At 35.9% G+C, this 26131-nt stretch overlaps 1 protein-coding gene across 1 annotated transcript; it reads left to right on the top strand.

Annotated features, from left to right (window-relative positions):
• The first annotated feature begins 383 nt into the window (after positions 1-383).
• On the top strand, positions 384-26070 carry nt5e (5'-nucleotidase, ecto (CD73)). The gene is made up of 9 exons (XM_081379328.1): positions 384-741; positions 11433-11655; positions 15057-15245; positions 17157-17354; positions 19403-19557; positions 22392-22500; positions 22575-22724; positions 22895-23095; positions 25431-26070. Exons 1-9 carry the CDS (start codon positions 415-417, stop codon positions 25589-25591), a joined length of 1713 nt encoding a protein of 570 aa, XP_081235454.1. The 5' UTR covers positions 384-414; the 3' UTR covers positions 25592-26070.
• The last annotated feature ends 61 nt before the right edge of the window (positions 26071-26131 follow it).

Raw genomic sequence — 26131 nt, forward strand, 5'->3', positions numbered from 1 at the left:
ATTTTTCAGTACATTTTACACCATTTAATGTATTGATCATAAATATGGAAATGTATTTTTGTTCTGTAAGGGACATAAAAAGTTCTAGGTCTACATAAGTTGTTTCATTATCAACACTGGGATATTAAGATCATTTCTTGACGTGTAAAGTGTAGGCTACTGCAAAATTTCAATTAACCAAAAATTCTAGAAACAGAAATCACAACAGTCCAACGTAGCCCTGTCCAATCCAGATGCGTCTTTGATCCCTGGTAAACAAGTTACTCATGCTAACTATGTGTAGGCCTGCATCATGTAATTTTCTCTGAAATAGAACATCCTCGGCGCTGACCACTAACCCCGCCTCCAGAGTGAAGCCCGCTGAACGCCACTGATGAGACTCTCAGTACAGCGAACTGAGCGAAGGCAGAGAAGATGAGGATGATGCAGAGGCTCAGTTCATTATTTTTCATTTGGATTCACTGTCAGATCTGCAGGACAGAATTTGAGCTGACTTTACTCCACACTAATGATGTCCACGCACGAGTGGAGGAGACCAACAAAGACTCGGGCAAATGCAGTAAAGCGCCTTGTTTCGCTGGAGTTGCACGGAGATTTACGAAAATCAAGGAAGTTCGTACGAAGGAGAAAAATGTTCTTCTGCTGGACGCGGGGGATCAGTTTCAAGGGACCGTCTGGTTTAACTTTTACAAAGGCGAAGAAGCGGCGCATTTCATGAATAAACTCGGATACGATGCGATGGTAAGACTATTATGCCCACATTAATTATCGAGTTCACGAAAACTTAGGGTAATTGGTTTGTAGTTAAATAACTGAAAACGTCTGGACTAAGACAATAACTCTTGATGCGCTTTTTGAAAGTTACAATATGTGTGTGTCCTTGTGCATGGAGCAACAATTTAAAAAGTATGCAATTGAGGATGCCGTAAAAAAGTATTTGCAAGGCTGCATTTAATTCATCAAAAAATACAGTAAAAACGGAAATATTGTAAAATATGATTACAATTTAAAATGATTGTTTTCTATTTTAATACATATAAACATGTAATTCATTCCTGTGATTACAAAGCTAAATTTTCAGCATCATTAGTGGAGAGTGGGTTGCAATGGTTGCACTGCAATCAGGAATGAGCTAGAGAGAGATCATATTTATGTTACACATGCTCTGTTAACCCCTCTTCCTTCCTAGTAAAATGCATTCACATGTAACCATTCCTTCTGCAAAAAAAATATTTAAAGTTAAAAAAGTATTTTTTTACATGCCTTCTAATCTGTTTTCATAAAGCATTGTGAAGTCACGTCATTTCAATCAGTTTTCAGTATGCCACAAGAGAAGAAGTGCAGAATAGGGGTGTCCCTCTGTTCTATTGTTAACAGCAAACATAGTGAAGCATAAAGGCAGGGCACTGAGGTCTGATGCAAAATACTTAGCCATTTGCCACATAACCTTGCAAATATATTCAGTTCAACACACCTGATTCAACTCATCAGCTCATTAACCCATGTGATAATGAGCTGGTGAGTTGAATCAGGTGTGTTTGATTAGGGAGACAAAGAAAATGTGCAGTGTTGGGGAACACTGTGTTAGTTCACCCAAAAAGACATTTCTGTCATTAATTATTCACCCTGTTAATTAATTACCACTGTCACCTTTGGCTTTTGGCTTGCTTAGTTGGGGACATTTAATATTCAACAATATTACTGATCTGCCTGGATTGACACCATTATATGAGAACTGAACTGAGCTGGACGATGACACCACTGTTTTATCCAGAGCGTATAATATAAATATAGGTTTTTTTTTTGCGCACAAAAAGTATTCTCGTCTCTTTATAACATTAAGGTTGAACCACTGTATGGAACATTTTAACAATGTCTTTACTACTTTTGTTGCAGTCAATGGAGGGACAGAAAGCTTTCCAATTTCATGAAAAAATATCTTAATTTGTGTTCCGAAGATGAACAAAGGTCTTACGGGTTTGGAACGACACGAGGGTGAGCAATTAATGACAGAAAAAATGTGTTTATGGGTGAGCTGACCCTTTAAACACACAGTTCTGTAAGCTTTTACAGAAGTTCTTAGAAGCATTACTGTTTGGATGCTATACTTCTGTTTATTAAATATCTACTTTATTTTGTAAATCTAACCGTCTTCATCTTCACTGGACCTGACGCGTGACACACTGAAATATAATAATGCTTCTAAGAACTTCTGTAAAAGCTTACAGAACTGTGTGTTTAGGGTTAGCCCACATTTCATTAACACACAGTTCTGTAAGCTTTTACAGAATATTTCAGTGTGTCACGCTTCAGGTCCAATGAAGATGAAGACGGTTAGATTTACAAAATAAAGTAGATATTTAATAAACAGAAGTATAGCTTCCAAACAGTATGGGACAGCATGTATCAAACATAACACAAACAATACTGGAAAAGGACTGAAACAAACTGAGGGACTTAAATACATAGAGATAATGAACTAAATGATGACAGCTGTACTCGTGGAATTAAACTCCATGACAACAGATAATGGCGGGAAACTAGATCAAAGGAAACGGGTAACTGAGGAATACAAACTAAAAGTCCATGAAAATGAAACCAACGAATCATATCTCATCGTCCAGCCCGCAACAAAATCCCTTCATTATGGCGAGGTCATCACAGGCAGTGCAGTGGCAGATGTTAATAAACTCCACATATCTTTTCCACCCTGGAAAATAAAAATAAAACTTTCTTCCTTCTGCCCTTTAAAGTTTACAGGTGGGACGTTATTGGACACAATATTCATCTTCTTTTTTAGGTCCAGCATTCTGTCACTGTTACACAGTGTTGATTTTGATTTAAAAAAAAATTGTAGATCAAATGTATTGTAATAATTTACCAAAACCTGGTTGTTACTTGTTAGGCCTTTTATAGTCTTTGTCTTTATACAGCCATTTAATTGTAATTTTAATGAATGTTTCAACTCCCCCGTGGACGGGGGTCGGTTGCAATATTTTTCCATTCAAGTATAAACTGTAAGTATATGATCATATGCACACATGTTGCAGCATGTATCGTATTGAAATTTTGGCTTTCCAATACAAACAGTCTCTGAGAAACTCTAGGAACTGCAAAAAGTGTTGCAACCGTCCCCACTCCCTACTCCAGTCTTTAGTGTCACATGATCCTTCAGAGATCATTCCAATATGCTGATTTTGGTGCTCAAGAAACATTCATTATTATCATTATCAATGTTGGAAACAGTTTTTGCTGCTTAACATTTTAATAGAAACAATGATGTCATTCAAACATTTGTGGTAAGATTCAAAGGTCACATATTATGCCCCTTTTCACAAGATGTAATATAAATCTATGGTCTCCCCAGAATGTGTCTGGGAAACTTCAGCACAAAATACCCTCCAGATCATTTCTTATAGCTTGTCAAATTTTTTGTGTGTCACTCATCCAAAATCTCATTAATAACCAGTAGTGGAGTGAAGCCTTACAGAGAGACTCAGGAAGAGGATGCAACTTTTAGACGCACCGGGACGTTTCTGAATGGTTAGTGGATACATTTATGTAGTTGTTGTGGAGTTACATTATGTCCACATTGCATGTCATGTTTAACTTTAACACAAGTTGAAAGAGTTCCCTGAGGTCTTTATAAGACAGCTGTGCCATTTTTTGGTCAAATAGTGTTCAGTGCTCGTCTGTGCAGCCAACGACAGAACCGTTTGCATGCTTTGCTCGAACTGTTGCCATTGCGTTAGAACTGGTTACACTGTTGTCACATGCGAAAACCAAATGGCAGCGCTGTGGGTGGAAGCGTGCAGATTAAGAGGCGGTAATATTATAATAAGATCCCCTTCCTACGTCAGAAGGGGAGCGAAATCTGATCAGCTTATTTTTGGAGAGAAAGGCTTGCCAAAACAAAGTTACTGGGTTGTCACTTTTCACGTTTTCTGGGTTGGTAGATGCACCGGGGACTTTAATGATATGTCCCCTTTTAAAAAAAGAGAGGAATTAATACTTTTATTTATCAATTAAATTGATGGGTCAAATTACTGTTAATCAACAGCAACATTATGCTGACATCACAGTAATTTACTGCTCTTGTTTTACTGTAAAATCACATTATTAAGTTGTCATGCCACTGTAAGAAATTATATTGTCTAGTATATTGTAAGTCACTGTAATGGTGATTATTGTTTCATTAGCTTGGGATCTTGGACCTTGTGTATTCATATTACAATTTCTGATCTAGCCAAGTCAGAAGTGTGACAAATGAAAACATTTGTTAAAACAATGACACACTATAAAATGAAATAAGATAATTGGCTGATATTAAGTCAAACTATACTATTATTAGCGTTAAAATAAATTCTGGACATTACAAAATACACAAACTGCTAAAAGTGAACCAAAAATAAGTTAATAAGTTACCAAAAATAAAAACAACAAGAATCAAGAAACTCCACAGCGTAATCTGTTCATGCCACACTGCATGCTGGGTACCTTCACCGTACATATGCACTGTAGAAATGCAGGATGATATTGTAGATTTTACAAGAAATTTCCAAGAGTGCAGTTAGATGCAAAGTCCTACTGTGGAATTACTGTGAATTACTGTGTCATGCAATTATTAATCTGGAATATACTCTAATTTCACACTAAAAAATTACAAAAGTGTTCATCAAAGAATCCCGAAGAAACTATCACCATTTTCACAAAAATGTTAAGCAGCACTGTTATCAACATTAATAAAAAATAATAATAAATGTTTCTTGAGCATCAGATCAGCATATTAGAATGATTTCTGAAGGATCATATGACACTGAAGACTGGAGTAATAATGCTGAAAATTCAGCTTTAATTGCAGGAATAAATGACATTTTAAAATACTGTATATTCAAATAGAAAAGAGTTTTTGTTTTTTTTTTGCAATATAACGGTTTTACTGTATTCAGCCTTGGCGAGCATTGAAAACTTTTTTAAAAAAGATTTTAAAAATGTAATGTTTCCAAACTTTTTACAGGTACACTGTAAAAAATAAAATCGTAAAAAAACAGTCATTGACTGTCAGCTACGGCTGCCAAAATTAAAAAATTAAAATCGAGCAAAACACATTAATTAACACTTTATCTATTATCTAATTGTGTAGTTAAATTTAACAGCTGACAGATATTCAACATAATTCATTTGTGAGACAGTCTAACAGAAGGATGGACAAAACCAGTGAAACTCTTGTCATATTTTATTGCCTTTTTCTAAACTATAGCGAATAAACTGTGATAATGTGAGAAAGAATAAATTCGCATTATATCTTGCAGTATAATCCCATATATTTTTGTTCCGCAAGGGTAGTCTTCATGCCATGAACAGTCCTGGCCGGGAAGTGTCAGTGCGGCTGTAGTAAAATCAAGGTCTTGATTTGCGAAATCAAATTCTCTGAGTAAAGCGGCAGTGAATAAGCCGTCAGGCACCACGCTTCATAAAAGCTCATATTCTCGTAGAGGCTGAAAGCGTGAGTGGGGTTTCATTTGAGCGGAGTAATGAGCTATTAATGGTGCTTTAAGGGCTTTCTCGTAGTGTTTGCTTTACGGCATTTGATTTGTTTGTTTGTGTTGCACCCGACCGCCTGCAGAGCTGAGACCTGTCTGTCTCTCACAATAGTGCAGCTACATGCTATTTATCTGAAGTGTGCACTAGGGGAGAGTGGATGGCTAGTGCAAAGAAATTGCAGTTAATATTGAGATTGTAATTATATGTCTGGAAATGGACGCTCAAGTTAAGTGCATTGCAATGTGGGAAACGGTTTCTGTACGCTGCACATTTTGGGTATTACTCGAGTAAATTCAGATACTGTGCACCAGTCTTATTTTAGTATCGTTGAGATACTGTTACAGTTGTTTTGTTAGTGTTAGTTAACTAGTGCTGTCAAAATGGCTTCGAATTTCTTTCTTAAATATTAGCAAAATTCCAATTATTAGGGCTGGGTAAAAAATATCTATTTCTCGATTTTAATCGATTCTCACTTTTAAGAACTGATATCGATTCTTAAATCCCAAGAATCCTGTCATCCTGTTTTCAGTTGATGAATGAATGTAACATTGTAGCGCGCATCCCATCCAATAAATCGCAATAATCTTTGTGCTATGTTACTATTGATATGAAACAAAGTCTCAGATTTCACATTTTTATTGCATGTTTGAATAAATCTAGCAGGTTTTTATGACAGCCACCATTTAAATGTTTATATTTCATATCACTTTATTATTATAAAAATAAATAAAAGTGTAATTTAAGTGTTTGTATACAAATCAGTTCATTTTTACCTTCAACATTATAGTAGGCTAATGAAGCCTATAGGCTACAACTGACTCCCATAGTTTACAGCATTAGGTAAGAGATTTGTTTTCCTTGAGAAAATTTGCCATGTATTGTACCCGATATCCAAAATAATCAATATTGAATCGAATCGAAATCGAATCGAATTGTGAAATTTGTGTCAATACCCAGCCCTACAAATTCAGATGATTTTGGTCATTGTTTGAAGATGTCATCATATGATGGCTTGATTCTCTGTTATGACAGTCAAAAATATGAATATAGTAGCTTAGATTACATGTAGATGGAATTTAGCTTTATACAAAGTCTATAATGTCATAATTTCTCACATGCATATAATTTTTTTAAATCGTAATAATTCAGGAAATAGCTGTAAAATAACAGTGTTTTTCTGTAAAACATTTAAGGAAAATTTCTGTAAAAGTTTTTTGCACTTCTAAAATAGGATATTTTACTTTATTTTTACGGTTTTTGTTTGACAGCCGCAGCTGACAGCTTTAAAATAAATTTGATATCACCATGATTGAGATCAGTGTCTGCTTTAGTTGGGCTCATGACCCGTGAGTTTTTAACTTTAGTTTTTTCATGCTGCTTTAACTGTGTATTTAATAATCATTTGTTATAGCAATAAATGCAGGAGAAATATCAGATGATCTTGGTCATTCAACAGTGATGTTACAGTCATCGTGATGATCTGATTCACTGATATGACAGCCAAATCTCTGAATATATTAGTTTAGATTACATAATATGTAGATGAAATTTAGCTTTATATGAAGTCTATAATGTCATAATTTCTCACATGATCCTTGGCAACAATATTGCAATAATCTGAAATTTAAAAAGATATATATTATATGGAAAAGTTTTGAGCTGGTTAATTTTTTTTTGTAGTATAGACATCAAGAATCAACATATGAATCTCAACAATGGTGACAACCAACAAAGCCTTTTTGTGACTTTATAGTAGTTCAGATTTTTTTTTCCTTGTCACCATTGTTGTGATTCATACGCTGATCCTTGATGTCTGAGTGAGTCTATATGATCCTGTCAAAACATTTTCTGTATAATGACTTCATAAAATCTGAGTATCACAGCACTGCAGGATCTTCTATAGCAGTTTTATCATGCAAAAATTAACAACTAATATTTAATTACTTAATCAGATTTACACTTCAGGTTGTATCAATGAAGCAGGTCACTACATGATGACTATTATCACTAAAAAGAGACCAAACCAACATCACCTGATCTGAGTTTCTCTTGGATTCCTACCATAACATGCATCAAAGACACACAGTTAAAGAAGCCAGAGAAAAAGTTAAGTTAAACATTAAAAGGTCAAGAGCCCAACTAAAACAAACACTAATCTCCATCATGGTGACATCAAACTTTATTCTTTTCAATAAAGCCTCAACTTCTAAACCTCTGTTAATTCTCAATAAGAATGTTAGTATGAAAGAAATAAAGTCTGGATTGTAATAAGTGAAGATGCTGAGATCCTGATAGTGTTTAATGTTCTGTTTGGGTTTAAAGTGTTTCTGGTGTGTTTCGTGTGTCACCATTGTGTTGAAGAGTAGAGCCTGTGCTTCAGTCCAGGATGAGCAAAGAAACACTGATGATATGCTGCATGTTGCTTTATTTAACTGACAGTAACTGTGTAGTTGCTGATGCAGTGATGTATAGTCACAGCAAATCATGCATATAATTAACTGCATGTTTTTCAGTAAAAAATCTGAAAAAATGTGAATTAACTGTTTTAACTGTGTGTTTCTGTTAAAAAAAGATTAATGAAGATTTCTGTAAAAGTATTTTGCACTTATTTAAATTAGGATATTTTACATTAATTTTACGGTTTTTGTATGGTAGCCATTGCTGGCAGTCATTTGACTGTTTTTTATGGGATTTTTTTACAATGAAGGCATTTGATCGTAATAATTCAGGAAATAGCTGTAAAATAACACTGTTTTTCCGTAAAACATTTAAGGAAAATTTCTTTAAAAGTTTTTTGCACTTAATTTAAATTAGGATATTTTACTTTATTTTTACGGTTTTTGTTTGGCAGCCGTAGCTTACAGTCAATGACTGTTTTTTTTTACGATTTTATTTTTTACAGTGCAGTCATTTGACCCTTTTTTTAAGATTTTTTACAATGAAGGTATTTGATCATAATAATGCAGGAAATACCTGTGAAATAACAGTGTTTTTTCAGTTTATTTAAATTACCATATTTGACTTTAATTTTAAGGTTTTTGTTTGGCAGCCGCAGCTGCCAGTCATTTGACCCTTTTTTTACGATTTTTTTTTACAATGAAGGTTTTTGATCGTGATTATTCAGGAAATACCTGTAAAATAACAGTGTTTTTCAGTTTATTTAATTTAGGATGGTTTACAGTTTTTTGGGGAGCTGACAGTCATTTGACCATTTTATCATTTAACTGTTTTCTTTCTGTTAAATTACAGATTATATTTGTAATTTTACATACATTTGTATGTAATTTAAGAAAACAGAAAAAATACTGTATGAAAAATACAATACATTTTCTGTATAAAAAGTGTGAATTACTGTAATTTGTCATTAATGTCACAATACCTAAAATAACAGCTGAATTTTTATTTTACAGATATTATTTGTAATTTTACAGTGTTTTGAGTACAATTTAAAATGAAAGAAAATGATCGTAAAAAAATCACAGTTATTTTCTGTAAAATTTGGATTTTTTTTTTACAGTGCATCACAGTGACTCATGATTCATCCAGGCGTCAAAAGTGTTGACAGTTTTTCCATCACCATAGGTGCCAAAGGGATATTTTCCTCATATTATTATTGACGAAATATAGAGCAGAAGTGGACAGGACGTACTGGACAGGTGCCCATGAGCCACTGGAGTCTTCATTACAGTGGACAGAGCACCTGTTCAGGTGTAGTGGGATTCAAACTTGTGGAACATAAACAGAAAAGGTGTTTCCCAAATGTAGATTCCCGAATGGTACCACATCACCCACTGTCAAAGAAAGTTAAGATATGGTTGGGTGAATTCTTCTATTCTCATTCTATGATTCATTTAAAGTGCTGTAGATGAGGAGTGCATCAAACAGAGTGTTTGATGGGAAAAAAAGAAGATCATTTTGGACTTATATTTTTGATAGAACAGAATTATAGACCTTATACATATGGCCAAATTTAAATGCATACACTGGAAAGAATTTACAGTGAAATTTATATGTTTAAAAATCAGTAGTGCCAGGGATGCATGATTTTTACAAATTTTTACAAAAAGTAAAAATCGCCATGGTTTTACAACTCACGAACACAATCTTCTGAATTTACTATTATGTCCACAGTTATTGCAATTTCAAATGTGTCTTTTATTTAATGGTAATGGTCCAAAAGTGACTGGGCGAATACCTGAAATCTTACCAAATGAAGACAAAACACCATCAGGATAACAAACACACTATGATCACACAATAAGAGCAAACAGAACAATTTAAAATCTCACAAGAAAAATGGGGAAAAGGATGGGAAAGCCCTTTTATTGATTGTTTGCTCTGATATATAGTTTACAGAGAGAGTCTTTGAAAAATACCTCATGAAGCTCATAAGACTGGAAACTATGGATCTTTAGTGGTGTTATCATATTTTATTAGTTTATTGTACAGTAATCCAGATTATTTCTGACCTTTTTCTCATGTGAAGTATTGTTATTGTTTTTATTAATTGCGTATACTGTAGATCATTAGGAGTTTCACACACTTTATGCTTCAAACATAGTATTTAATTAATAACTATAAAGATTATGCTTTAATGTTTTTGACTATTTAGCCTTTGTTATTCTACAGTAAGTGTGCAAGCATCCTTTTTTTCTTATGGTTAATGACATTATTTGATCTAGCACCTTTCATAACATTTTTTGATGTGCATAGAAAAGAACATGTTCAACACTATTTTAGCCTGTCATGACCAAACTGCAGTTACACTTCTGCTGTGAAAAGGTCAAAAATAGTTTTAATTACTGGTGCATGCATACAAATTGTACAACAAGTACACAGCAAAATCCCCAGAGTAAAATTAACTCTGTTCAGAGAACATTTGGTCCCTCTCTACAGAGAGTTAAAATAACTCTGAATCAGAGTTAAAGTTAATGAGATACTTAAGTGATTAATTAAGTGATGATTGGGCATTAATGATGAACACCTGCTGTTAACAAGTTCTCAGCAGAGGAGGATTAAACAACTCCATAAACAGCATTACCAGCTTCCCTTATTACTAACCAGACTAACTTTATTTCTGTCATACGTTTACAGAAGTTCGTATTGAGAATTGAGGTTTAGATGTTGACGATTTATTGAAAATGTATGATCACCATTATCGTGATGAATGTTTCCTTTAGTTGGGCAGTTTGAGTCTAGCTTATATTTTTGAGTGTTAATGGTTTTTGTAACAGCTTTTACCAAAACATGTAATTTGTTGCAAAGAATGCCAGATGCAAAGATGTTCAGGTGATCTAGTTTTCAACAACAAAAAGTAGAATGATGCGCTTATATCATCACTGTCCAAAAGTGGTCATTTGATGTTAATAGATTATGTTCACTAACAATACTCTCTTGCCACAAATTGGACATTTTGAATTTTTTTAAATACATAATAGGGGATTTTTTTTTCTAAGACAGACATCAAGAATCAGCTTATGAATCTCAACAATGGTAACATGTTTCATGCCGCAATGCAGTCATGCAGTCATGCAGTCATACAGTCATGAACATAACAAGCTGTTATGTTTCTGTTACATGCTGTTATGTAAGGTGCTCTAGGCACCCCTTTTACACTTCCGGGTCGCACTAGTAGTGACGTCATAGGCTGTCGCCAGACAAATTCGATTGCCGTGATTGGATAGCTTTTCAGACACTGGTTCACGTGGAGGGCGTTCCCTATAGCGTCATCAACGCAGTGAGAGTTCCCTTTCGAAAGGGAACTATAGTGTCCTGCACCCACTAGTAAAAAAAACATCAAATTATATCTGGTGTCTCAATCATTTTTGGTTTGACTGTATATGACATTTTACTGCATAAAAATTTTTTTTGTGTATGATGCTTTTTAGGCCTTAGGAAATCATGAGTTTGACAATGGAGTGGACGGCCTCGTGAAACCTTTTCTTCAGAAAGTGAACTGCACTATTCTCAGCGCAAATATTAAAGCCGATCAGACAATTGCTCCTCAGATCAGCGGCTACTTTGTCCCATATAAAATCTTCACTGTTAACTCGGAGAAAATAGGTGTTGTTGGCTACACATCAGTGGAGACCCCTGCTTTGTCTCAACCAGGTAAGATACTTTATTACACTCAGTTATTCATTTATTTACACTTTTAGTTTATTTAAAAATATGTGACAGTGTAGTATATAATGTGTATTCAAGTTTTTTTCACCCAATTGAGTTATGTTTCTACTATTCAAGGTATATGAGTTGCATTCACGAGGAAAGTTGTGTTGGTATTACTTAAGGTTGCATGTTGAAAACATGTAAAGTCTGATTGGTCAAACACAAATTAGTTGTTCAAAATACTCAAAATTCATAGAGATCATTCATAGACATTTCCTTTTCTTTTCCATAGCAAATGTGCCTTACACACAGATTTACAGCAGCCACAGAAAAACCAACATTAAAAAAGTCAAGGGTCAAAACTAAAACAAACACTGATCACAGTAATGGTGACTGACTTCAATCGAAGCGGTCTATCATTGTCCCAACACTCTTTTGTGTGTCTTTGTATTAACAACTTACAACTTTGTGTAAAAAATGCTTGAGATATTTAAGTCTATCAGTTTCCACACACTGTAAAAAACACTGCCTTGGTTTAGCTCAACTAATTTATGCAACTATTTGCATGAGTATTTTGAACTCAATTAATTAATTTTCAACATGCACCCTTAAGTAATACCAGTACAACTTTTTGTAGCAGAAACATAACTCAGTTGCGTGAAAATAACTCACATGAATGCATATTACAATAACATAGCATATCATCACATTTTTTCAATATATGAAAAGCTGCAATTCCTTATGTATTATTCAATATATTGTAGTATATTAACACAATGTTATTCTGTATATCTTTCATTGCATTAAACAATTTAAAATATTGATCATAAATATATGGAAATATATTTTCTTTACGTAATTTGGTTGCTACAGGAACTGTCATGCCCAAAGGTGCTGAATTAAGAAGTCATTTAAGTCAGGTTTATTTGTATAGCATGTTTTACAATACACAACATTTCAAAGCAGCTTTACAGATAATATTACTATATTATATGTGTCATTATAAAAATTTGGTTTTGTGGTAAAAGAGTACAAGTAAAAGTATTTTTTTATCAGGGAGCTGCTAGAATGTTATTCTTTAGTCCTTTAGTTTCCCAGTGAGCAAGCCAGATGATGGGCAGACCTGACTAATGCAGTGTAACTACGAGTTGAGGAATGGAATGAATCGGTTAAAAAGATGAGTCAACATTTTGGAATAATAAAGATATTTTTATGTTTTTCAAAGAAGTCTATTATTGATCACCAAGACTGCATTTAGTAAATACATTTGCTTAAGTATCAGAGGTGTTTAGTGCTCCCAAGTGCGACCCCTATAACGTCTCTCATTTGACACAACGTCAAAGTGAGCAACAGATATGGAACCATTTTTTGCTGCTTAGTAATTTTCTAATCAATAATCAATTCTTTGATTAATAGAAAGTTTAAAAGAACATAATTTAGTTAAAACAGAAACTTTTTTGTAACATTATAAATGTTTTTAATGTCACTTTCTAATTTAATTCAATTTAATACGTCCTTGCTAGGTAAAATTATTCATTTCTTTTCTTCAATGTTGAAAACAGTTTAATTAGCTTCATATTTTGTGGAAATCATGATACAATGCCATTAATTTTAAGAGGATGCATTAAATTGAATTAAATAGAAAACAGTTCTTTTGAATTTCACAATATTACTGTTTTTACTGTATTTACTAAATGCAGTCTTGGTGATCAATAATAGACTTCTTTGAAAAACATAAAAATATCTTTATTATTCCAAAATGTTGACCAGTAGTGTAAACCATTCTGAAACAGGGGGGTTCATAACCCTTTAACTCTAGACCACAGACTCATCTTTTTAACCGATTCATTCCATTCCTCAACTCGTAGTTACACTGCATTAGTCAGGTCTGCCCATCATCTGGCTTGCTCACTGGGAAACTAAAGGACTAAAGAATAACATTCTAGCAGCTCCCTGATAAAAAAATACTTTTACTTGTACTCTTGTACCACAAAACCACATTTTTATAATGACACATATAATATAGTAATATTATCTGTAAAGCTTCTTTGAAATGTTGTGTATTGTAAAACATGCTATACAAATAAACCTGACTTAAATGACTTCTTAATTCATCACCTTTGGGCATGACAGTTCCTGTAGCAACCACTGGGGTTAATGGGGTTTATGAGACCGCTTTAGCACTGGCTTCAAAATCTTTTCTTTGAAAAGCCAAGAGGAAACCTTGATAGGGAGACCTGATGTTATTTACCCTGGGCATTGGAATGTTCAGAGACAGCATAGCTGCACTTGTCATTTTGGCATGCGAAAGCCTGCTAGCATCTGAACCACCAGCTCTTGTTCTGTAGTTGTGGCGTTTAGTAAAAGGACCCTCAATGTGTCTCATTCGACATAACATCGAAGTGAGCGACAGAAAGGGAACATCTTGGTTACTAATGTAACTTCCATTCCTGATGGAGGGAACGAGACGTTGTGTCCCTCCTGCCACAACTCTGAACTGTCCACTGAAATGTGTCTCTGCTCCTCAGCATAAACCTGAATGAGTAGATGCACAGCACTCCTTTATACCCGTATGATGGGGGAGTGGCATGCAAATTTCACTCGCCAGTTCTCATTGGCCTTTTCTGAAGTATCAGTTGGGTTCGGGTCTCCGAAGTGTGACTTTCATTTTACACAATGTCTTGTTCCCTCCATCAGGGAACGGAGGTTACATTAGTATAATAAAGACCATTTTTAATAACTGAGCACCAATAATAATTGATAATAAATTAGCAGCAAATCAGCATATTAGAATGATTTCTGAAGGATCACGATCAGCACTACTAATCAAATGTATTTGATTGACTGATGATCATCACCAAGTGTGATCACCTCCGTAAAAGCAGAAGTTTGGGCAGTTTGCTGGTCTGGGTGTGTTAACACAATGCCAAGGAGGAAAGAAATCAGCAATGATATTAGACAAGCAGTTGCTGCTGTCATCAATCTGAGAAGAGGAATATCTCGAATAATACATAAGGAATTGCCGCTTTTCGTATATTGACAAATATATTTACAATATATACACTGTAAAATGTAATTAGATGAGTATATTTAGAAAACGTGGAAAACTATTGCCTTAAATTCCTCTAGGATGTTCTACTCAAAGTTGTAAGTTGTTCATTCAAAGACTTAAGAGAGTTGGGACAATTATAGATGGTGCATTTATTTCTATTTAATAATCTGCAAAAACATGCATGACTGAAACTTAAATGACTAAAGTTTCAAAAATAAAAAATTCAATTGAGAGTGATTGACCAGCCTAGTGGCACATTTAAACATATTAGGGTGGATATATTGATATTCAGGTTATGTTACACCCTGCAGTAATATGATGGTGTTTCTTCCATATTTAAATGGTTTTACAGGCCCTCATCTCCAGTTTCTGGATGAGGTTACTGCTTTACAGCTTGAAGTGGACAAGCTCACTGCTTTGGGTGTTAATAAGATCATTGCTCTTGGACATTCTGGCTTCGCAGTGGACCAAAAGATAGCAAAGAAAGTTCGGGGAGTGGATGTTGTGATTGGAGGGCACACCAATACATTCTTGTTCACAGGTATGTATCATATAATTGCCGCAATGTGCGTGAGTTATATGTATAATTATTAATCATCCAAGAACGTCAGGTTACACTTATTATGTAATTTTCTAATCAGTCTCTCTGCAATTATACACTATTGGATTAGTGAAAATCACATTTACCTTAAGGTGTGCCTTTAGCCTTGTTGCACCCTATTATTGTGTGCAAGTGCGCTGATAGTAGGGTGCAGATCTGGAGACTGATCCAGTCGCCTTGCCATAACCGTTTGGTCCTTGTCAAAGTCGCCCCGATCTTTATTCCTGCATCCAACACGCTGATTACGAGAACTGATGGTTCTTACAAACCATAATATGTGGCCTTGTTTGGAAATGATCAACGATATTCGCTTCACCTGTGACTGGCCATATACAGTAGGCTATGTGTGTGTGTGTGTGTGTACCGTAGCCTCCATCACTGCACATATCATGATTAGCCACTGAGGAACATTTTCAACTGAATTGTGCTGTATTTGATGATGTTGTACAGTTAAATGTTCATATAGTCTAAAGAAAGAGGTCCACACAGTGTCACCAGATCCACAAATTAGAAGCTAAATTGTGTATGTTTATTTGTTGACGGCGTGGGACTGTTATTCCCACTCATGATTATATTTCTCTATTTCCAGTCTCTTAAATGTGCTCTAAGTGAGTAAATTTGGCGTATTACAGGAGCCGGGATCAGGCCTGGATCTTGTATTTATGCACAATTCCTCAAAAATGACAGTGGTTATGTATGCACAGGTGAATTTGCTATATCTCACAACAAACAAAGTGTCGCCTATGCACCTCTGTTTCCACTGTCATTAAATTTGATTAAGCTTTGTGACCACAAAGGGCACTGGATGGATTAAAAGTGAAAGTGCATTTTACGTTTTATTTTGACCCAAACAGCTAACCAGGACAATGCTGACATGAAAGTTTCCTTTGACTCCAGAAACTGGTCTGCCAAGTAATGCTCATTAGCATTTTACTCAGCCCTGTTGCAGCCTTTGTCTTGTCTATGCAAGCATCACCATTACCACTGTTCATCCTGAATAAACCACTAATACCACATAATACCTAAAGTATTATACCTGGGTGTTCATGTTTGTCCTTTGGGCATGAATGATGCCACAAATCATATGATTTGCTGAGAAGATGTTATTGTTTTATATTTTTAAGACTTTCACCTGTTTGATAAGATTGGCTAAAATAAAATAAAAATTATTTAAAAAATCCCACAGACATACATTAAAGTTGAGACCCAAGCCATTTCTACACAGCAAAATATATTTGAGACTGGTGACTCTTGTTGTTATTAGTGAGAATACAAATGTTTCATGTGGTTAACATAAAATTTAACAAACAATCTTCACATTTCAATCTATAAACCTGCTTGAAAGTATGGGTGGACATAAATTATAACAATATTAGTTAGCATTGCTATTAATTGTTACCTACAACAACCAAAATGCTGATTATTCTGTGTAGTATCACTTCATTTTATAGTCCTTGTTACACCATACATGTACTTTATAATAACAGTAAATTATACACAATTAAGCAACTAAACATAGTCAAGTCAAGTCACCTTTATTTATATAGCGCTTTTTACAATACTGATTGTATCAAAGCAGCTTCACAGTGATAACATGAAAATAATACAACACATTTTAAACCAAACCAAGTACATGTTGTTAATTAATATTACTGAAATGTGTAATTTCATTGCAACAAGGACATCTTAAATAAGTGTAACTCAAACGGCGCACTAAAGCAAAAGATATAAATAATCACCTTGAAACAAATGTTTATGTGAACCATCTAACGTGCCTTGGACTTTTGCACACACCAATACTGTATTTGATTTACATATTTACTCATCCATTTTGTGTGCTCATCTCTGTAGGAGATCCACCGTCCTCAGAGGTTCCTGCAGGATCATACCCGTTCATGGTCGATTCTGAGGATGGGCGTCAGGTTCCTGTGGTCCAGGCCTTTGCATTTGGAAAATATCTGGGATTCCTAAAAGTCACTTTTGATTCAAATGGAAATGTGGTGAAATATTCAGGCAACCCAATTCTTCTGAATAGCTCAGTAACACCAGGTAAGGAAACTCTAAACACTGAAACAAGATTTAAGGCACATGGTAAATCAATAGAGCATATAGGACACTAGGCTTCCAGAAGTAAAGATTCAACCATGGAGAATTTCTGTGAGAAAGAATTTGCTGCTCGCGTGAAAATATCATTTGTAACAAAGGAGTTGAGCAGCAGCCTTCAAAGCCCACAAAGCTTTGCCGATGATGTTATTGAGTCGGTCTTTACCAACAGATATATCATTTCATAATTAATGACTACAAGTCAGTGGTTTTCATATTGTTTTATTTGATTTTTATTTGCAGTGCTTCAAGGGAAGATAACTTCCTGCCCGAATACAAGAACTATCTTGTTTTTCTGGATTTTTCCGGATTTGCTTCAAGTTTGTAATGTTGTGATTTATTTTGAAACTGGTTGGTTTAGTTCAAGTCTTAGAACTCTTGATTGAAGACTTTTTCTAAATCCTTTTGGAGAACATGAACTGGAAATATACTTCTGAACCAGGACCACTGAAAATGTGGGCACTCACTGGAACTTCAACTCAACTGCAGTCCTGGGGACCCAAACACACCTGATTCAGATCATCAGTGTGTTAAAGAGCTCCATGAACTGAACTGAGTGTCAGATAAGAGACAGAGCGGTGAGTCCCCAGGACTGAGTTGGGAACTGCTGTAGTAAACTGCTATAATAGGCATGTCCAATCCTGCTCCTGGATTATCCCTAGACTTCCCTAATTAAACACACCTGAACCAGCTAATCAAGATCTTCAGGATTACAAAGGCTGCATCTGAATACTTAGGAAGCTGACTTGTAGCTTCGCTGCTCTATCACCCCTGGTTCACACAGGACGCCGAAGCGACGCGGAACGGAAAATCACGCGCGGTCCGGCGCCTGCCTGTTCACACTAGAGGCGTATTCTCCGCGGCGGTCTACAAGCGCTTCTGCTCAGTTGTTGTTTATTCAGAGCTATTTTTTTACATCATGGGTAAGTAAATAACCTCATAAAATGAATACACCATGTTTCTGTAACCAAGAAGTTTGTACACTTCTTGTATTAATACTTTTTGTTAATACTCGCGGTATTTTAATTTGAAAATTGCTTATATTTTGACAATTGACCGGATGTCTCGTGTTTCTTGGTGTGACTACCTGCCGGGATGGACGCGGATCACTCGCGGCTCGCGAAAAAAATAGACCAGACGCCGAAACTGGCGCTTCACGGCGCACCGCGTCTGGTGTGAACGACACCATAGGTTAACATGGTCGCCGAAAGGAAGCGGCCTCCGTTCCGCGCCGCTTCGGCGTCGCTTCGGCGTCCGGTGTGAATGGCCCGTCAGGCATTGACTTTGCAGGCAGCGTTTGCGGACGAAGGCACCTCACAAAAATGATTTCAGATACGCTTCTGAGGCAGTGTAACAGTTTAATGATGTACAGCAAAATAGAGAGAGCTTTGGTGAAAACTAAGCAAATATTTAATAACTTCAGTAGGAATTTCTCTCTAGAAATTTAAATGTATTTACATTTATTCATTTAGCTGACGCTTTTATCCAAAGCGACTTACAAATGAGAACAATATACAAGTATGCTATGACCCTCAAGATGACATCAAAAGTGGAAAACGGTGGTCAAAAACGTACATTTACAAACGAACTGACCACCAACCGCAACTTTCAGACGCCATCTTTATTTGACAACTGTCACAGAATGGGAAGCACAGGATTGTGGGATATCAAAGGCAGTGAAGGATACATCTATGCTGCTTTCAAAAATCGATTTGATGAAGGTCTCTTAAGAGACAGAAAGTGAAGCTACCATTGCATTTAGACGTGCCTTGATGCCTTCCTACAGAATGCTACCTCTGAAAGCAGCATTTTTCAGTTTTCGGGTGCAGCCCAGAAACTACCAAGGTGGCGTGTTGGAGCGGGTTGGACGTTGACCGACCAGGAGCAGGATTGGACACCCCTGTACTACAATGTACCTATCAGATGTGATGCATTACTGTTGTGGATTGCCCTTTTGATATGTCAGTTTCAACCTGTGATCCGACTTTGTCTAGATCCAGACATTCAGGCTGAAGTGGACAATTGGAGGAAGAATCTGGCCAATTACTCTTCTCAGTATGTAGGACAGACTCTTGTCTATCTCAATGGAACTTTTGAGGAATGTCGATTTCGTGAATGTAATTTGGGAAATTTAATCTGTGATGCCATGGTGAGTGAATAGGTCTATGATTTTAAAGATAAATTTGCTGTTAAAGTTTGGTGGAATTTTTTGATAACATTGTTTAGCATATTGTTCTTCTAGATGGGACACATTCTACATTTACTCTACAAAAAATTATGAACAAAAATTTCAACCTCAACGCCTTCAAATGCATTCAGTGATAATCTCCTGGAACCAAGGAAAAGACTTTTGTCCACTGTAGTGGACATTATATTTTAGTTTTTAGGTTTAGGTTTTAAGACTGGATGCCTGTAAAGAGCACATTCAGGGCTTTTCAGAGATACCAAATGTTTGGAGGGTTCGCCATGACACCAACTTCTGTTTGGTCTTTTAGAACAGGGCATTGATTTCATACATGCAGAGGTGTAAAATACTTGAGTAATTTTACTTGATTACTGTACTTAAGTATTATTTTTGGGGATTTTTACTTTACTTGAGTACAATTAAAAATCAATACTTTTACTTTTACTTAATTACATTTTTTAAGAAAAAAAGTACTTTTTACTCCTTAAAATTTTATTTATAGTCAAAAAGTACTTATTTTTTGGAGATCACTTCATTCTATTTTTAGCCTGGGAAAACCCAGACAAACTTCCGGCAAATTTAGATTTGCTCTGCAAGTAGTCTGGCAAAGAGCCCATTCAAGCCAATTTCTAATCCGTCCAAATCGAGGCACCAATCAGAAATGTTGGGGCGGGCTTTACACGATGACGATCACTCTGATTGGTTTTAGGTCTATCCAATTGCGCCCAGAGGCATTTGAGCGACGTCCGTTGGTGACGCCCCTTTGGAAATGAATTATTCATGAAGCTTTGCCAGACCATAACTCAATTACCCCTGAGAATGGTCTGGTTTTAACCAGGCTATTCTATTTTCCCTTGCTATTACCATACCAATTGAATTGCGCTGATGCCTAGTTTAATTTAAATGTTATTTATTCTGCCAATGAGATTCGTTTTCACATTCCACCAAATTAGCCAGACATGTTCATTGGTCCTTTGGAAGTGACGTCATGTCGCATCTATTACCACAATGCACAGCACCTTGATCTGGAAATTAAAAAAATTATATCAATCAACTTAGTGGAAGAAAATAGAGGTAGAACGTGATTCAGCTGCGAACAGAGTCCAAAATCAGCCACAGGATCAAGATCAGCCGTGGTCGTCCCTTAGCGAATTATTTTCTTTTAGTGGTAAAAGAATGTTTAGTGGACTGTTTAAAGAATGTTGCTTACTGGCATTAGATAGTAGTCTTATAGTTTGATAATTAAATACAATTAAATACAAACAGTTCTAAAGCAGGATACAACCTTGTATGTGGTTCACTTCATGTTTTTAGAGATTAAAGCTTAAACAAGAATCTCTAGTTTTCATTCTTGCTGTTACTTTTACTTCTTTAATACTCAAGTACAATTTTAATGTGGTACTTTTTTACTTTTACTCAAGTACGATTCTGGCCAGATACTTTTACTTTTGAGTAAAATTTTCCCTCAGTACTTGTACTTTCACTTGAGTAACATTTTTGAGTACTTTTTACACCTCTGCATACATGTCCAATGTAGAGGACACCAGTACTTAAAAGAGTACATTTAAAATGAAAAACACCCCATGATTTACTCGCCCTCAAGCCATCCTAGGTGTATATGACTTCCTTCTTTCAATACAATCGGAGTTATATTAATAAACACCCTGACGCTTCCGAGCTTCATAATGGCAGTGGATTGCAATCAAAAAAAGTGCATCCACCCATCATAAAAGTGCTCCACACGGCTCCGGGGGGTTAACAAAGGCCTTCTGAAGCAAAACAATGAGTTTGTGTAAGAAAAAAGAAAAAAAAAGTATAATATATATATATAAATTTCACTAAATATTCAGATTTTATACAATTATTGTGCACTCATGATTTTTCTAGAGTAAATTTTACTGCTGAATTATCCACTAATCTAGTTTACAGTAGCATTTTTGTCATAGATTATGATCTTTTTTTTTTTTTGATTTGTTGTTTTTATTTATAATGAAGTTGTCTATATTTAGTAGATTGTGTTTATCACAAAATAGTGAGTATCAGTTCAACACACAGAGTTCTAGAAATTCTACTTGATTTAAAAAAACAACTTCGCTGGTATCGGATCGATATCAGTCGATACTATTTTTGGGATCGGATCGGTTCTGAGAAAATGGTATCGGTGCATCCCTAGTCCAAAGCTTTTTGTGATCACCCAAAACTATCTGGAGGCATGTACAACACATATGTGAGGACCGCCTACTTACCTCATCAGTCAACCACTGAGCTGAACAAGAACCCTGCCAGTAACATGCAGCTTTAAAATAAAATAACATTAAAAAAAACTGAACCGCCAGACATGCCAAAACTTCACACACATTCTTAAGAATACACTGCAGTGACAAACCATGTGTGTTTTTTTTTTAATGCAAGTCTGTTTGCATCTGGTTTTAACATTTGTCTTGTCTGTGATTAGATCACTGGACACAGTTGTTACTATCAGGTGCAAAAACACACACATTGAAAAACAATCTTTGTACCTGAAACGGTCAAATAAAAAATGTAAAGCTCTTAAAACCAAAATGCCCAGCTCTAAAACCACAAACAGCGACCTCAAAGGTAAATATTGAAACTAAGAACCCAAAGAGCAAAATTTGGGTTAGGTTATTGGGAAATTGGGAAAATTCATTGGGAAAGTGAAAATAGAAAATCCAGCCTTAAACTGAACTACTATTTTATTGAAGGTAAAACAAAGCAATAGATTTGCTGTTAATCTTGCCCTTAAACCCATAGGATTACCCTCTTTGCTTGTATTTCAGGTCCATCATAATATTAAATATCCTGATGAAACCCAGTGGAACCATGTCAGCTCTTGTATTCTGAACGGTGGATCCATTCGATCACCTATTGATGAGCGAAACAGAAATGGTATGGTTATTCAAAATCTCCAGTGCAAATAAGAAATAATATTGAAACAGTCCTAATGCATGTTTCGATTGAAGGTTCCATCACCATGGAGGACCTGATCGCTGTGTTGCCATTTGGAGGCACATTCGACCTGGTCCAAATTAATGGATCTGCTCTGCGAGAGGCCTTTGAGCACTCAGTTCGCAGATACGGAGGAGGCACTGGAGAATTCCTACAGGTGTCAGGTATTGTTACTACTGTACATTGTGAACTTCTTGTAAACTCTTCAAATTTGAGCACTGGAATACCATTGTTACCATTGCTCAAAATGACATAAAAACGCCACAAATCTAGTCCATATGACTTGTGCGTTAATTCAGATGAAGCAATGTAACTGTTTATAATTCCTCCGCAGGTTTTCAGCTGGTGTATGATCTATCAAAACTGCCTGGAAACCGTGTTAAAAGTGTGAATGTGCTGTGCACTGATTGTCGAATGCCCCGTTATGAACCGCTCAACCCCAAGAAGCTGTATAAAGTGGTGCTGCCCTCTTACCTAGTGGACGGAGGAGATGGATACACTATGATCAAAGCCCAGAAACTCAAACATGACAGTGGTAAGTCATCATGTATGCTTATAACATGGTCTGTCTGAATACTCCATTCTGATTGGCTGAAAGGCGTGCAATAACACCATCTAATGCACAGGTAGTTCAAGTCACCGTTCTATATTAATGCGCTGTTTTCATTGAAGCACACACATACGTCACTCACACACACACAAACATTCAGGAGCACAGAAACTTTTATCAACGCTGGCCCGTGACTTTTAGTAATTAAATAGCTTTGCTACATTATATTTCTCAGCAACGAGGGGGTTACATCGCTGGTTCACGTAATTTAAGTTTAAGTACTTAAACTCACAGTTTCATAGCTAATAGAGTGAGATGCTAAACAGATGCAGGTACGAATCGCTCTCTATTGATAAGTAATTCAAATAAATGCTATAATTCATTCATTCAAATAAAAGTAATTTATTTGACCTATAATGCTGCCTGATCATAATCATACACTGCTTGTTCGTTGGCCAGAGGAGAACTGGCCCCGATTGAGCCTGGGTTCTCCCAAGGTCTTCTTCTCCATTCTGACACTGATGGAGTTTTGGTTCCTTGCCACCGTTTCCTTTTCCACCTTTGTTGCCATTGGCTTTTGGCTTGCTTAGTTGGGGACATTAAAATTAATATTTATTTTAATATTCAACAATAATATTGATCTGCCTGCATTGACACCATTATATGAGAACTGAACTGAGCTGGATGATGACATCCCGGTTTTCTCCAGAGTGGCTATACATATAAATTAATAACTTTTTTACAACAAAAATGAAACATCACTGAACTTACTTCAGCTGGACTGTGACGCTATTTTCTTCTGGAAACAAACTTTGTTGAATTGTTTTCCTGTTATCTCTGTAAAGCTGCTTTGAAGCAATCTGTATTGTAAAAAGCGCTATATAAATAAATGTGACTTGACTTGACTTAAAGTCTGCGTGAACCGGAAGTTGCAAACGACTTTCCTCCAGTGTTGTGACGCATTTCCCAGTGAAACAGAATATTGAACAGAGGGCAGGGTTTTACTCTAGCGCTCCTCCTCTCCATCTCTGCTCATAACAGACTAACGGTTTGAGGGGAGTGGTTAAGCGTTGCCCAAACCAAGCCGTCAAACATATACGTCATCAGGGAAGGTCCTCCAATGCAGAGGGGAGGGGCATTTTCAGATTTTGATTAAAGATTACGAAGCCAAAAAATGTTTTTGTGTGGATTGACTTGCATGGATGAATTGTTCACCACAAAACGATCAATTTAGGCAAACAAAGTAAAGATGGTCAATTTTGATTTCATGTGGACTTTAATCTTACGCACTACTCTATCTCTGTGTCTGATTCAAAGCGGACAGAATGTAATTGCCGTAATTGACGAAAATAACCGTCAGTTTTACCCTTCCGGTCAAATATTGCCCTGCAAACATCAATAACAGTTTTGAGTTGTAAATGCTGTCAAAAGACCGTGGTATAAGTGGGATAATCTACGGCTAGCTGTGCCTTGATAAATGGATAATGTACATCCAGCCGGTTGTTATCTCAGAATAAACCCAGACAGGGTGATCAGGATCAGGTCTTCATCAGCCTGAAGGGGGTTATTCTGAGAGAACAACCGGCTGGATGTACATTATCCCACTTATTACACGGCTACTTGTCACAAGTAAAAAATTAGACACGATTAGACAAAATTAGCTCTTTTAACGCAAAGCTTCCGTGGAGTGAGCAGTTGCAGAGCGGCAAGTACAAACTAGACGGACATTTTAGGGATACGGTATACAGTCATACCACTTATTACATGGTATTTCACCACATAAATAATTATGGAGATAAGAGATATTGATTTGAGATTAAACTGTTTTAAAATAGTACCTGTTTGTTATCCTATAATCCAACAGTGTACAAAACAATAGTCACAAAATGGCCGCCGCTGCGTTTGTATGAAACGAGAGAGCGAGTCCACGATACTGGATGACATAAATAACTGTGCACAAAATATTGAGTTTTAATATTTTATTAGCTCACCAAACGCAAAACTTCCACAAAGAAAAAAAAACGTTTCTAGCAAGTGTAAAGCGCTGCTGACTTCAGTAACCCAGATGAGCCTGTGTTTCTGTTTTCAGAGGTTGTTATCTGGGAATAACACACCGCTGGATTTCGCGATTGACCAATCAGAATCAAGTATTCCACAGAGCCGTGTAATAAACGATTTTAATCCACTTTGCCTCCAGGTCGCACATTAAAATCATTTATTGCACAGCTAGCCGTGGATTATCCCTAACATTTATGCACATTTAACTGCATATTTTATCATATATTTAGTATTACAATATACTATGTACTGTATTCCACAGGCGACCTGGATATCGCAGTTGTTGCCAGCTACATCACAGAGAGAAAGAGAGTTCATCCAGTTGTGGAAGGACGTATTCAGTTTTCCAGCTCTTGCATTGGACATCGAGGATACATGCCCATCATTCTGCTGGTGTGGGCTCTCTGGGTCGTGATTGTTTAGCCAGTCAGATTACTTTCTATGTACTCGTGTAACAACATGTAGCGTCAGGGGATAACAAGAAACCTTTAACCCAAAGATTAGTTGCCTTCACAGAAGTAAACAGTTCAGATTAACTGACAATTAACTCTGTTATCTAGCAAGGATAAAAGAATGTCACTCGTTTTGTTGTACGAGTTGTTATTAGAGCAATATAAGAGCACTAGAGATCTTCTATACAGGCATTTACTACACCTCTTCATAGATAAGTCACAGAATCCATAAGAGGGTATACTTTGAAAAATCTCACAAGAAAAATCCAGGTCATTTATCAACCCAGAATCATTTTTTGCTTAAAAATATCTATTTTAAGTCCATTAAGATATTTTTGTGACGATATGTATGATGATTCATCACTCATTCAAATTCTCATTAATACAATGTGAAAATAAAACTAAGGTGTAAAGCAGAAATTCAGCATGAATTAAATCATACTACCATGATGTCTTTCTTAGCCGGATGATTTTTATCATTTTGTATTTTAGTAATACATTTTACACAATT

The sequence above is a fragment of the Scardinius erythrophthalmus genome (assembly GCF_964197995.2).
Source record: "Scardinius erythrophthalmus genome assembly, chromosome: 11".
Lineage (NCBI taxonomy): Eukaryota > Metazoa > Chordata > Actinopteri > Cypriniformes > Leuciscidae > Scardinius > Scardinius erythrophthalmus.

Excerpts from the sequence above, each read along its gene's own strand:
- nt5e (XM_081379328.1), top strand. The coding sequence starts at position 415 with ATGAGGATGATGCAGAGGCTCAGTTCATTATTTTTCATTTGGATTCAC. Across the intron at positions 19,558-22,391 it reads ATTTAATCTGTGATGCCATG|GTCCATCATAATATTAAATA; the intron begins GTGAGTGAATAG and ends CTTGTATTTCAG. Across the intron at positions 22,501-22,574 it reads TGATGAGCGAAACAGAAATG|GTTCCATCACCATGGAGGAC; the intron begins GTATGGTTATTC and ends TTTCGATTGAAG.